The sequence below is a fragment of the Pararge aegeria genome, chromosome 6 (assembly GCF_905163445.1).
Source record: "Pararge aegeria chromosome 6, ilParAegt1.1, whole genome shotgun sequence".
Classification (NCBI taxonomy): domain Eukaryota; kingdom Metazoa; phylum Arthropoda; class Insecta; order Lepidoptera; family Nymphalidae; genus Pararge; species Pararge aegeria.
This window is the reverse complement of record NC_053185.1, coordinates 14,481,100-14,494,444: the sequence shown is the minus strand read 5'-3', so window position 1 is coordinate 14,494,444 and position 13,345 is coordinate 14,481,100. Positions and strand designations below refer to the sequence as shown.

Here is a 13,345-nt window from a genome sequence, read left to right as displayed (position 1 = left end):
GTGCCCACGGGAATAGAAGCACTTTTAATGTCACAGACAGACCATCGACGGTAATAATCTTTTAGTCCAAAGTTTATTTTAAAATTATTAAAAGCGTACTCACATACAGAAAATCTCGTTTTGTAATAAATAAATAAGTACACATCGCCATCGAGCCCAAAGTAAGCGTAGCTTGTTTTATGGATAATCAGACGACTGATGAATATTTTCATTATACATAAATACTTATAATATACAGATAAACGCCCAGACACTGGAAACATTAATGTTCATCACACAAACATTTTTACAATTGCGGGAATCGAACCCACAGTCTTGGACTCAGATAGTAGTATTTGTATTTTTTGTTTTTATTTATTTTATCATATTTTTTTTTTATATTTTTAAAACATACCACTCAAAAAAGTAAGGAAAAGTTGTTTACACTATAAGACAAGTTAGATAAAATGAAGTTTAGAAAGATTTTAAACTAGTAAAACAACATATACGCATACATTTTTAGTAGTATCAGAGTTTTTTATGACAAAGCTCGCAAGGGAAGTAATACTGCCAAGCTTATTTCGGCCGCCAAGCAGCATCGTTATGTTCGGTCTAAAATGCATGTTTACAGGAACATGAACACCACCTTAGGGCAACACCTACATTATTGATGGAAACAGGCTACATTTTCACATTCACAGCTTAATTTTTTCTGAAAGGCACCGGGTAAGATTATGCCTATTTTGTTACAGCTGGATAGTACTCAGAATTTAATGACAGTAAAACCGAAGCAAAGTTTTTAAGTAATTAAAATGTCACTTGCTTCAACTTTTAAGGAAAACAACTTTTACTTGCTTTTAGTCATTTGAACGGGTTCTTTTCATGCCCTAAGAAATGCTGCTTATATTTATAGGCACTGTTCCACTTACTTTGTCTATCAATTTGTCATCAACAGAAAGTCCCCGATTTCTGATGATTCCGGATGTGATTGTTTTTGAATGTGGGCCGTACGGACTAATCAGTCCAACCATCTCATTATTTTCAACGTCACTTTAATTCAAGATCCAAACTTTACAAGAAGAGCCCTTTGGTTAACTTTCCCCCTGATTTATTTGATCCCTAGGGCACAAACTCTTGTGAAGCTTTCCATCCAAATTTAACAGTAACGTATAATCTATACATCTATAGGTACAATTCAATAAAATAGTCAACGATTCACTACAATTTTGCTCATTATCTGATTGGAGGTACGTTGGTTGAGGTAATCTTTTAAACGACAAAAAAAAAAATTTTTACATTCTATTGATAATTGAAAATATTAAATTTGTTTCGAACTTTTTCAGTTAACGGGGGGAAAAGAGGTCCGATTGGAAAAAAAAAACCAAACAATCAGTAACTGAGAGGAGTTCAAACCTATTATTAAAAATAAATACGCATCGCTTTACTAACATAAAATAACGAGGAAATCTGTTGTAAAAACGATCTGGAATACACTTCCAGCTTCCATTTTCTCCACTACCTAAAATATGAGTACCTTAAAATAAAGATTTGATAGGCATCTTCTAGGCAAGCGCGCTCCACCTAAGGCTGAGTCATAACTTACGATCAACTAGCGGACGTCTATATATTTAAAAACAATCATTGAAGTATACACTCTACAAGTTCTTAGCTCTATGGTTTAGCCTGTTCCATAATAGCATCTGTGGAAGGCCAAAGTTAATTCGGTACGGAAATAAAATTAGCCAGCCCGAAGTGTGAATAGACGGATTGGGGGCAATGACCGGCATCACAACATAACTTTTTTTCTTATTTTACGTGGAGAATATGAAGTTTGTTCCTAGGAGTACGCCGCACGTTTTAAATGATCGTTACTTATGGGCCATACAAATAAACGTGGAATGATTGGTGTTTTGTCACGCTGTGACATTTGAAAGGTAATCTCAGTTCAAGTGCGACAAAACATTAAATCGATAACTATTCGGACGTCATTTCACGTTTATTTTAAAGGCCTACGGCTGCTAGACAGTTGTCATAAGCCACAAAAAAAAACGAAGCGTGTTATAGAGCCACCGCGCATTTGAAGTGATCGCGTCGTGGTGCACAGATGTAGGTATAAAGAAGAAAGTATGTAAGTAAGTAAAGAATGAAGTATGCTTTACCGCTTCTATTCTTTGATAATGGTCATTATGACTTCAAAGCTATATATTATAAATAATAATAATAAATATACTATTATAATACACACAACGCCATCTAGATTGCGTTAGTGGCTTGGGTTATGGCTACTATGACGACTGATGAATATTTTATGATGATATCTGATAATGAATAAACGCAGACAGAAAAACATTCATGTTCATCACAGACATTTTCCAGTTGTGGTAATCGAATCCACAGTTTTCGACTCAGAAAGCAGGGTCTAAACCAGAGACGTTCATAGGGGTTTAAACCAGGGTATGCATAAAGCAGGAAGATCGCCTAAAATTAAAAAAATCTCCTTCTATACAAGTTGAATGAAATTGTTAGGGTAGGCATTTGTGCATCTATAAAGCGCACGCCACTGGTCTTAATATATCTAGTGTCTGATTATATGTGTTCAGAACAATGACCATCTGAACCGCAGAGTGGACAACCTACAGGGTTAGACAAAAAGTATATACTTACCTGTAGTACAGAAATTTAAACCAGTATGTTATAATTTTTGATAGAACCAGGGTCTCATATCCGTAGCTTAACATGCTAACCATACTAGACCAACCATTCATCATCAACAGCCCACAAGCGTCCACTGCTGAACATAGGCCTTTCCAAGAGCGCTTCACCACACACGGTCCTCCGCCTTTCTCATCCAGCCGCTTCCAACCACCTTTTTAAGGTCATCTGTCCAGCGGGCTGGAGGTCGTCCCACACTGCGCTTACCGATTCTCGGTCTCCACTCCAGAACACGTCTGCCCCAACGGCCATCGGTCCTACGACAGACATGACCCGCCCACTGCCACTTCAACTTGCTTATCCTATGAGCTATGTCGGTGACCTAGTGCGCTGCACGACTTTAAATTTGTGGATTAAGTCGACTGTTAGTGTCCACGTCTTGGCTCCATATGTAATTACAGGCAGGACACACTCGTTAAAGACTTTCGTCTTGAGGCATTGGGGTATCGGCGAATCGAACCAACCATTACTAAAGAACTATCGTTCTATAATAGCGCAAGTACCAATAATCGACACTTTGAACGATAGTTATCACCGGAGTTGGCCTCGTGACGTCGGCGAGCGAAGATCGAGATAAGCCATACCTGCCAATAGTTTCTTTGTGATCAATCGTAATTCTTGGTACATAACATACTTACCGTGCGCATAAAAAAGCTGTAATAGTTAAGGTTTCGAACTCCATTTTGGGGAACCCAGTTGCATCTCACGTACTTTTCAAAGTATGTGCGTTTTTAAGCAACTCAATGCCACTTACTTTAACGAAAGGAAAACATCATGAGTGTACCTTCATGCTTGTCAAATGAAATGTATTTATTTGTATGAATATGTGATAAAATGTTCTTAACAGAATAAAAAGTCGCAACATATCCATTCAGGCAACCCCAACATACAAAATTTGGTCAATTATATAAGTATAAGCAATCTAGTTCTGAAATTGCGGAAATTCGTCAATTGAATACAGTGCATTGCTCAATAGCCACTTTTTCAATGTATCCTTAAATTTGATACGGTAATATGCCTATTGATTCTGGGATTGCATTGAATATCTTTACACACATGGCACTACAGTTTTTCAAATAATATAGTAATAGGTTGATATAAAGACGAAGAAATATAACAAACTGAAACATCAACTGTCCTATTTAAATATTACATTTGCAAATTGGCCATCGCTCTTTTCACGGAAACGGATCGATTTAATTAGCGAAATCGATTTGTTAAGACAAAGCAAATATTTGTTAGGACCAATACCTACTTAGGTGCTCAGTCAACAGATATCTGTTTTATCGGATTTGGGAGCCGCTTTTGTTCAGCGACTAGTTTAATGTGTTCTGTCCAACTAGTTAAGGGGGGTCGACAAACACTGCGTTTTCCCTTGCGGTTTCACCATTATAACACTGCACGGGCAGGATCCAGTATTTTTTTTCCACTACAAGTTAGCCCTTGACTACACCTGCTGGTAAATGAAGAAGCCTCCAGACTTGACCAGAGAAAATTCAGAAATTATACATTCTTTCCCCTGCCGTGAATCGAACGCAAGACCTCCCGCTTAAATCAACAGCGCTCTTTGCTGAGCTAGGAAGGTCGAAGACCGGTTTCTCTCCCGGAGAAAGAAAAAAAGGTTTACCCCACAGTTTCCGAGCATTTGCGCACGGGGGGAAGTAGGTAATATACAAATATTGTAGGTACGTGTAATAATAAACGGAAGTAAAATTAAATAACTATTTTCTATTGCCGTGTCTTGGCGGATCCCTTTTCTGTAGGGTAGCACAGACAGGATACATAAATATACCCCACGATTATATCACTAGACAAGGGATATAATTACCGTGTCCACGGGAACAGGGAATAGGAGATGTTTACCTCCGTTTATTTTTTTTTTATACATATACATATAATTTCCACCTGTGTGCCAGTGATCTGGTAGTTACATTTTAATCCTTTAATTTTTATCCATTACCCGGGGATATAATGGTCTCCTGCCCATGTTAGCCGCCTAGGGGATATGATCGGAGGATATAATTTTTTCTTCTGCCTACAATAGTGGGTAGGTAGACCTTTGTAGTATGTACCCTATATTACCACTTTAGTTTTGACACTTCTACGGTCGCATATTTCCACTGATTAATATCTTATAAAAATAATAGCCAGATAAACTGGATAGATACGTACATAGCCAACGGTATTTAAAAAAATCATATTTAGAGCAATGCGACTTGAGTTTACCTATCTGTACACAGTTTCCAAGTAACAAAATCTTTATCAGAGAGATAAAAAACATCGATCTTCAGATAATATGTGATTTTGAGAGACGCATGACCATTTTGGCGAATAGTGTATATAACTCAACAAGTGTACATCGCGCAGCTATCTAAAACTCCGTTTATTAATCGGGTAACGTAACTGATTTCCATAATTTATAGTAATATTATTTTGTGCTAATTTTAAATTTTCTTATCTTAAAGTTATTTTGCCTTTCCAATAATAAAATATTATCCCCCGAAGCAAAAACGACGTGAATTATTCCAGAGTGTTCTTAGTTATATATGATGAAAATCGGTCCAAGAATACCGCGCCACAAAATGGCAGATTACCTAGTTTTTCACAACACCCTTAATGAAATGAAGGGGCTCGACTAGTAAAATACTAGGTATACACTATGACAAATTTCAAATCCAAAATGGCCGCCACCACAAAATGGTGAATTACATTTTTTTTTTACTATACTGAAGGTAGTATGGGTATTTAATGAAAGGTATAACCGTATAATCTTATCCCTATCCCTATCCCTATCCCTACTTCCCTACTAATATTATAAATGTCAATGTAAGTTCGTTTGTTACGCTTTCACGCAAAAACTACTTAACCGATCATCATAAAACTTTGTACACATATTGTTGGAAGTGTTAGAAGTAATATAGGATACTTTTTATCCCGAAATGAAGCTCGGTTCCTTTGGGAGAGGGGATGAAAGTGTTTGACGATTGAACACCATAACTCCGACAAATTATAACCGATTTAAATAAATATTTTTGTACTATAGAGGTTATAATATGTGTTTAATTTTGCCCGAACTTTGTGTAGATCTGATGAATGTGGTTGGAGATAGAGGACAGAACTCCTCAGCGGACAGCAGCAAACCCCTCATTTAAGGCTTAGCGATACTGAATACTTAAATTTTTTTAGAACTACAACTAAATTGCCACATCTAAGAACAAAATCAAACGCAGACGAAGTCGCGGGCAACAGCTAGTAAATCTAGTTGAACAATGAGTATTAAATTGTAATCAGGGGTTTTTGAATTTTTAATTTATAATTATATTACTTTGGATAACGTAACTGATCTTTTAAATTTAAAAAAAATATTATTATGTTGTGTTATTTTAAAATTTTGTTACCTTAAAGTATCTTTTCACTATAATTAAATCTCGGCTAGTCTTAAAATAGAAAATAAAAGCCCTTCAGTAGAAAGTTTGTTCCTGTTACGACTATAAGCTGCCTTGAGAGGAATTAACTTGTTTTCCATAATTGAATTCTTAAGTAGGTATCTTATATAAATTATCTAAGTCGGTATTTGTTTACAACATCTTCAAGGTTTTATCTTCTATGAATCCCGTCTAATAATTTAGTAACATGGTCGTATTTTTTCATCATCATGGTCCTATTTTGTTTGGTATATCGTTTTAAGTTGAATATTTTTAAGTCAATAATAAAATGGATATTATACTGACATCATTGGGGTCCTCCCACCAGACCAGATCAGAAATAAATCAGAAGTTATTAATTCTCAAATTTCCCCTATCGAACCAAAGACCTCCCACTTAAAACCACAGCGCTCACCGGTACAAGAAGGTCATCAATCTGCCCAAGTTATAGCGTGTGTACTTACTATATTTGATTTTTACTAACTTTGTGTTCTCTTTTTTCCACAGCAATACCAGCGATGCATATTGAAGTACAAGTGGCACTCAACTTCGTTATATCATATCTATACAACAAGCTGCCGAGGCGGCGGGTGAACATCTTCGGGGAAGAATTGGAGAAGGCGTTGAAGGAGAAGTTCCGGGGTCACTGGTACCCGGACCGGCCGTGCCGGGGGTCAGCGTTCAGATGTCTGAAGACCGGGGGTCCTTTAGACCCAGTTCTGGAGCGCGCGGCGCGGGAATCCGGCGTACCAGTACGAGACGTTCTAGAGCACCTACCACGGGATCTCGCTGTTTGGGTTGATCCAGGTAAAGTTCAAATTAGTAAAGCTTATTCAAGACTATCTATAATCATCATCATTATAATATCCACCCATTACTGGACGGCGCACTAAAGGGCACGGGCCCCCTCCCACTATTAGAAGGGTGTAGGCCGCAGTCCACAACACTGGCCCAGTGTGGATTGGTGGGCTCCACACACCTTTGAGAACATTATGGAGAACTCTCAGGCGTCCTGATTTCGTCACCGTTGAAGTGAACGCACATAACTTATAAAAGTTGCGTGCTGGGATCGGAACTCTGCCCTCTGAAAGTGTAGCCGAAGTCCAAACCACTAGGCTATCCCCAAGTATGGACATATAGATTCATTTTATGTATATTTCGGACCCAAGCGTTTATAGGTGTATTGCTAAAATAGGTAGATAAATATGATGTTATGTAACATGGATGTTGAAAGTTATTGAGCGCAATTTTCATTTATTTCCTCAATTTATCTTCTTGTAGCCGATAGTCAAGTTAGCTATACCGGCTAAACTTTCACTTTAACGAGTGTCGGATATAACTAATTTGGGCTTACTAGAAAAGTATATAGATATAGGTACGGTACCTTATACCTATAGCATATAGATTTATATAAATACTACAAGGTCTGGTTGATTATATACCTATTTTAGTTTTGAATCTTTTCTTTATTCCACTACTACTTAGTTAGCTAAGTTGTTTATCACTTAACACCAGATGAGATCATCTCTTCAACTATGGCCACCAACCGATTGGATTGCAGTCCAGTCCTTGCCGCTGACATTGTCTAAATTAGCTTCTTCCGATCAAACCGGCAATCACTCGCTAAACACACATAACACAGCTGTTTCATAATAAAGCGACCTTTGGCTATTTCTGTTAGCGTTAGGCTTTTTAAAACCTATAATGTGAGCGTTTTCTAAATAATCATTGAAGAATCAACTAAGAGGTAGTTTCAACTGTCAGTTGGTTTTTATTGCTTTAAGCTGTGAACTCCATATTAATTATTTAAATGTAATATTAAAAGGTATAGTGATATAGACACCCTAATGCTGATCATCTATGTGGGAATTTAGCATATGTTAAAACAATATTATATTATGGAGGCAATAGCATAATTGTGTTTTACATCTATCTCATAGAAAACTGATTTAAACGGGTTTAAAGTAGCCTACTCTGCGGCTATTCTTATAAGCTATGATAAAAAGATAGGTAGTAGATCTAGCTATCTTTTTGCATATTAGTATGTGTATGCAAAAAGTAACGTCAATCCGAAGCACGCCAGCGGCTCTGTTGCTGCGTGAAAGAAGGGAAACTCAACAAATGAACTTTCACAATATTAAACGAAATTTCACTACGGCATTTAAAATAAAATAGTACGTAAAGATAGGGTTCTACAAAGAACACTGGCAAGATTCTGCCTGAATATTTTCAGAGGCGTCTACAAATGTTAAATGAACATAAGTACTATTTGAAATTTCCAACCTCAACAGATATGATTATGGTATGTTGATAATGAGGTAATAAATGGAATTCGCCAGAGGACTTGAGTAGTAATATAGCTTATTGTGCTAGAGTTCGTCCGGGAAAGTCCGCCATGCTTATTTCTGCTGCGGAGTAGCATTACTACATTATGTATTATTGTTATATGTTGTTGATGTAGTTTAGGTTACCTATTGCACTATCCCGTTTCCATAATCATTTATTTTTTTCTTTCATTAAGGGTTGTCTGGAGGACATCGCTTAAAGCAATAAGACCGCCTTTGCGCATTTTTGTTTTTCTTGTATTACTGTTTCCAATATTGATTATCTTTATCCCTTAATTTTGTGCAATAAAGAATTTATCTATCTGTCTACTCTGTTCCGATCTCAAGGACGTGGTTCCTGGTGTAATAATAGGCCTATATTATCACCTTCCCCTCAGTTTAGAGCACACAGGACGAACCGTGTAGGTGATAATAATCCACGTCCTCGGTCCATCAATATACTGTAAAAATTATTTAAAATGTTCCTCTCTTTCTATATAGTTCATACGAATAAAGTTGTTTTTTTTTAATTCCAGGTGAGGTGTCATACCGCATCGGAGAGAAGGGCGCAGTGAAGGTTCTCTTCAGCAGCGATGAACGCGCCGCAGATGAAAGGACCGATAGAGAGGTAAAAGGCCTTTTCAATTATTTTTAGTTAAACTTAGCCAATGAAAAGAGATAGCAACATGCGTTGTTTGGAAGTTTGCTTGATCTGCATCACTCATGTGACAAAACTGTGTGACCTGTCACGAGACGCCTGGCAGATGTGAAACATCGAAATTATATACATAAAAGAACAGAAGGAAGATCAAGCATTACAAACTTGTTTCATAAGAAAATGACTATTTATTACATAAATATGCATTCTTATTAAATACAAAAATTTTAAATTGAAGAATTTATTTGAAATTGCTACAACTCAACTACGTAAAAAACACAATGTATTCCATCATATAACGTGGCGATGCGTCGTCCCAGCCGGTATCGCCACGCCAACGATCAGGTTTACCCTTGCCCTATACATGTTTCACCTCAAAAAAATGAATGTTAAATTACTGATGTTGGAACGCAGCAACTGCTGAGTTTCTTGTCGATATCTTCTCTGTAGAATCTACCTTTTGAACCGAAAAGAAGTAAGTACATAATGTACCTCTAAAGCCTGTGACGATTTATTTCGGTTTTTATTTGCACGTTTTATAAGTCGTTGCGTTGTTGGCCTTAACCCCTTCTTATTGGAGGAGACCCGAGCCCTGTAGTGGGCTTGTAATAGGTTGATATGCATATGATGATAATTCGTTGCGTGGTATAGTAACCACTGAATAATTAAATGTTTAAACTTGAATTTAAACATTGTTTAAAATTACCTTGGGAATTTATAAAAGCATATAAATACACAACAGGAAGGAATACAACGAAAGACTCAATAGCATATGTTATGGTTGCAGGTGACCCGCGCGTTCAACCCGGAGGCGCAGTGCTTCCGGCCCGTGGAGCCGGTGGCGGCGCCGTCGCCGCCAGCGCCCGCAGCTTTCTCGCCGGGCCCGCCGTTCCGCGCGCAGCCGCTCACCTTCACCACGGCCACGTTCGCACAGACCAAGTTCGGCAGCACCAAGCTCAAGACCAGCAGCAAGCGCGCCAACCGCATGTCGCCCACTGAGTTCAGCAACTACATCAAGCAGCGCGCTGTTCAGCAGCAGCTGGCAGCGCGGGCGCTGTCGCCGGCCAGCGACCCGGCCGCCTACTTCCTGGCTCGGCGCGAGGCACCAGGCGCGGCCGCGCAGTTACTGCTCGCCAACTGAGTCGCGCCCGCCCGCGCCGGCCGCTCATAGAGTCTTTACTTTTGTACGAGAGACGCGCGCCGCGATTTATTTTTTTATTTTCCGCGGGGGCGTCCCGCGCCGCCCGCCGCTTGTGATATCTGTACGATTTTCCGTAACTTTTTGTATTCTCGTTCGTTACGTCGATGTGTAAATTTATCGATAGGAGCAATAATCGGCCGAGCGACTCGCCGGCGATTTATTTTCGTACTATTTAAAGCCGAGTCGAGTTTTAGATGTCTTCGTTCGATATCGATATAATATTCGTAGTTTAAGGGAGCGAAGGGCCGTGAGGCCGCGTGCGCTTACGACGACGTACCTTCTAGAGCGAGTCTGTATACATACGTCCTCCGATCTAAATAAATAGTAATATTTAAATATGTATACATTATAATATATATTCGTACGCAAATTGTCTAATTTTTCACGTGGATACGAATGGCCAATAGAGAAATTACGTATTTTTAATATTGAAAATTAAATTCATACTGTCTAAGTATATAGCGTACTGGTATGTATATACTCAACGTAATAATGTTTGCATATCCGGTCGGACGCGGTCGGACGGTGCGGCGCGGAGGCCGCCCGAAGGCGTCGGAGATCTCACCTAGTGTAATCATCACTCGTACGATTGTACCCTTATAATAATTAATATACATAAAATATTATAGGATTAGCTACGTTTCAATCTAACAGTATTTTTTTAAGAAGATATTAGTCCTCGTGTACATTGCCGGCCGACCGCACCGCGGCGGCGGGCCTTAGTCTGTATGGTATATTTATATGATATTGTTATAAAAGACATGAATATGGATAAATGATAGAAAAAATATTTCTCAATTCATAATCTAACGGGTGCATGCAAATTCATGGAAAATAAAAAATTCTATGTGTTATTTATCTTTTTTATATTTCACTTGGCAATTGAGTTCAGTGTTTCAATCGAGGTCGACGATAGCGATAGGTAACTGTGCTTAGATATGCGATATGCGGGTAGTCAGCTTGTCGTTCATTGGGAGTTGCGACGCTCGGGGGTCGTCGGATGTTTACGTCGCGTGACACGGCATTCGCCGTCCGCCATTGTGGATCCACACTGCGTGCACGGTTAGGCAAAATTACATACGAATACATTTGATACGTTTATAAAACTGTAAAATTCGCTTCAAAATTATTAGATAAATATAAATATTGTATTAAGTTATAGTTAATGGCGTTGCACACTGTATGGATTCACGTTATGTTTCGATGCACAAGAATGACAAGTTGTATACGAAGATGTGCAACTATTTTTTTACTATTTTTATATTTTGATTTAGATTAAGTCTAGTTGTATGATTTCGGTACCTTTAAATGTACTTTATTAATGTCCTATTCTTATTAAATTACGTAAAAGTAATTATAGGAACTCGATTGAAAAACTGGCCAAAACGCTACGTATTTTGTAGATAAAATCTATAATGTAAGATTAATATAATACAATTTAGTGTAATGAGATTTTTTATTAATAAAGATACTTTTTATTTTTCTTTCTTTTGTAAGATATATTCGATGGAAGTGTTAAAGATAGTAATATATTTGCATAATAATATAGTTAAAGCGGTTCTCCTGTCCGCTAATATAATTAGTCAATAATAATTTTTCATATTGTTGTACGACTTTTTAAGTTTATATTAAAATGTTTTGTGCAATCTACACGATTGTTCATATTTTGAACCCCTCTACCCTCCACGCTAAACGCAAACTTCGACGCCGCAACGCAGGTTGGCCAAAGTTTGGTCTTGCCAAGAAACAGTCGGAAGACTTAAGATACAGTCTTGCTTGACCACTCTGATGCAGAAGCTAAATTTACTTACGTATAATGACCGTGCGAAGAGTTAAAGAGTGACTGTTAGCCATAGAGAACGTAGTAAGTTACAATTGAGAAATTAGATGTAAGTGTGACAACGGCAAGAACTATCATATCAATAGCATTGCGAACCTTAGTAGGTACTTACTCATATAAAAAAAATATATAGCGATCTCTCAGCATCAATATCGTGATTATCAACTCATTACGCCGACAACCCACTGGGGCATGGGTCATCTCATAGAATGAACTTTTCCTCCGGCGTAGACTACGACCCTTCGTAGTCTACGCCGGAGGAAAAGTGCAGATTGATAGACGTCACACACCTTTGAGTAGATTATGGAAACAAGTGATATTTAATTGTGATATTTAATAGTGATATATAACTTTTTGGGGGTATTTGTCACAAAAGCAAATACCCCTAGTGCCTGCTGGGGATTGAACAGCACGGGTTCAGCTCCCTGAAAGGGATGCCGAAGTCCTCACCTCTATCTATCGCTAGAGGTGAGGCTATCACTCCTATCGTACGTTCTTACAAGCAAATACTTGTCGGTACAAACCGAACGCAAACCTCCTTTTATTTTAAATCTACGAGATAATTGAAGTTTTTGCCTAGCTTTTTCTGGCAGTCAGGAACAACTGCTTTAAGCTGATACTGTAAAGTGAAGTTATCTTAAATCTAAAATACCTAGTCTTCAAAGATAACATAAAACCGTTCTAGTAGTAAAAAGGCATGAAGAGTCTCTTAGAGCTATCGACTGCCCTGATAAAGTCAGCTCACAGTGAGAAAGTAGCAGTAGTACCTATTGCTTCATCCTTTAAATCCATATTGCTACTGATAATTGAGTGAACTAGTAGTTACTAGCTGTTTAAGACTGGTGTAAGATATCAAAGGCAGCTTCAAGCTGCTGACTATATATCATAACTAGAACTGTTCGAAAAATGGATGCTTCTAAAAAAGTGCTTATTATAGTGAAGTTAATAAATAAATGAAATAAATATAAATATACTGCGACAATACAGACATCGCTATCTAGCCCCAAAGTAAGCATAGCTTGTGTTATGGGTACCAAGATAGATATCTTTATGAATATAATACACGTAAATACTTATAATATACTGATAAACACCCAGACACTGAAAAACATTCATGTTCATCACACAATTCATCGATCATTATTTTTTATATTTTTTTCGAACTACCCGTCATATTTTGTATGTAGCTTTAAAATACTTTACCTA

General features: G+C 37.8%; 1 protein-coding gene across 2 annotated transcripts in view; it reads left to right on the top strand.

Moving 5' to 3' along the window:
* LOC120624646 (protein Tob1) overlaps positions 1 to 11,805 on the top strand; it is a 72,115-nt gene extending 60,310 nt beyond the window's left edge. The window contains exons 1-4 of one of the 2 annotated variants that reach the window (XM_039891305.1): positions 4,902 to 5,085; positions 6,624 to 6,923; positions 8,977 to 9,068; positions 9,886 to 11,805. In XM_039891305.1, the coding sequence (XP_039747239.1) occupies positions 6,635 to 6,923; positions 8,977 to 9,068; positions 9,886 to 10,239 (735 nt within the window). In that variant the 5' untranslated portion in view covers positions 4,902 to 5,085; positions 6,624 to 6,634 and the 3' untranslated portion in view covers positions 10,240 to 11,805. Of the gene's footprint in view, positions 1 to 4,901; positions 5,086 to 6,623; positions 6,924 to 8,976; positions 9,069 to 9,885 lie in introns of those variants that run through there. The other variant, XM_039891303.1, reaches the window with a different exon arrangement.
* The last annotated feature ends 1,540 nt before the right edge of the window (positions 11,806 to 13,345 follow it).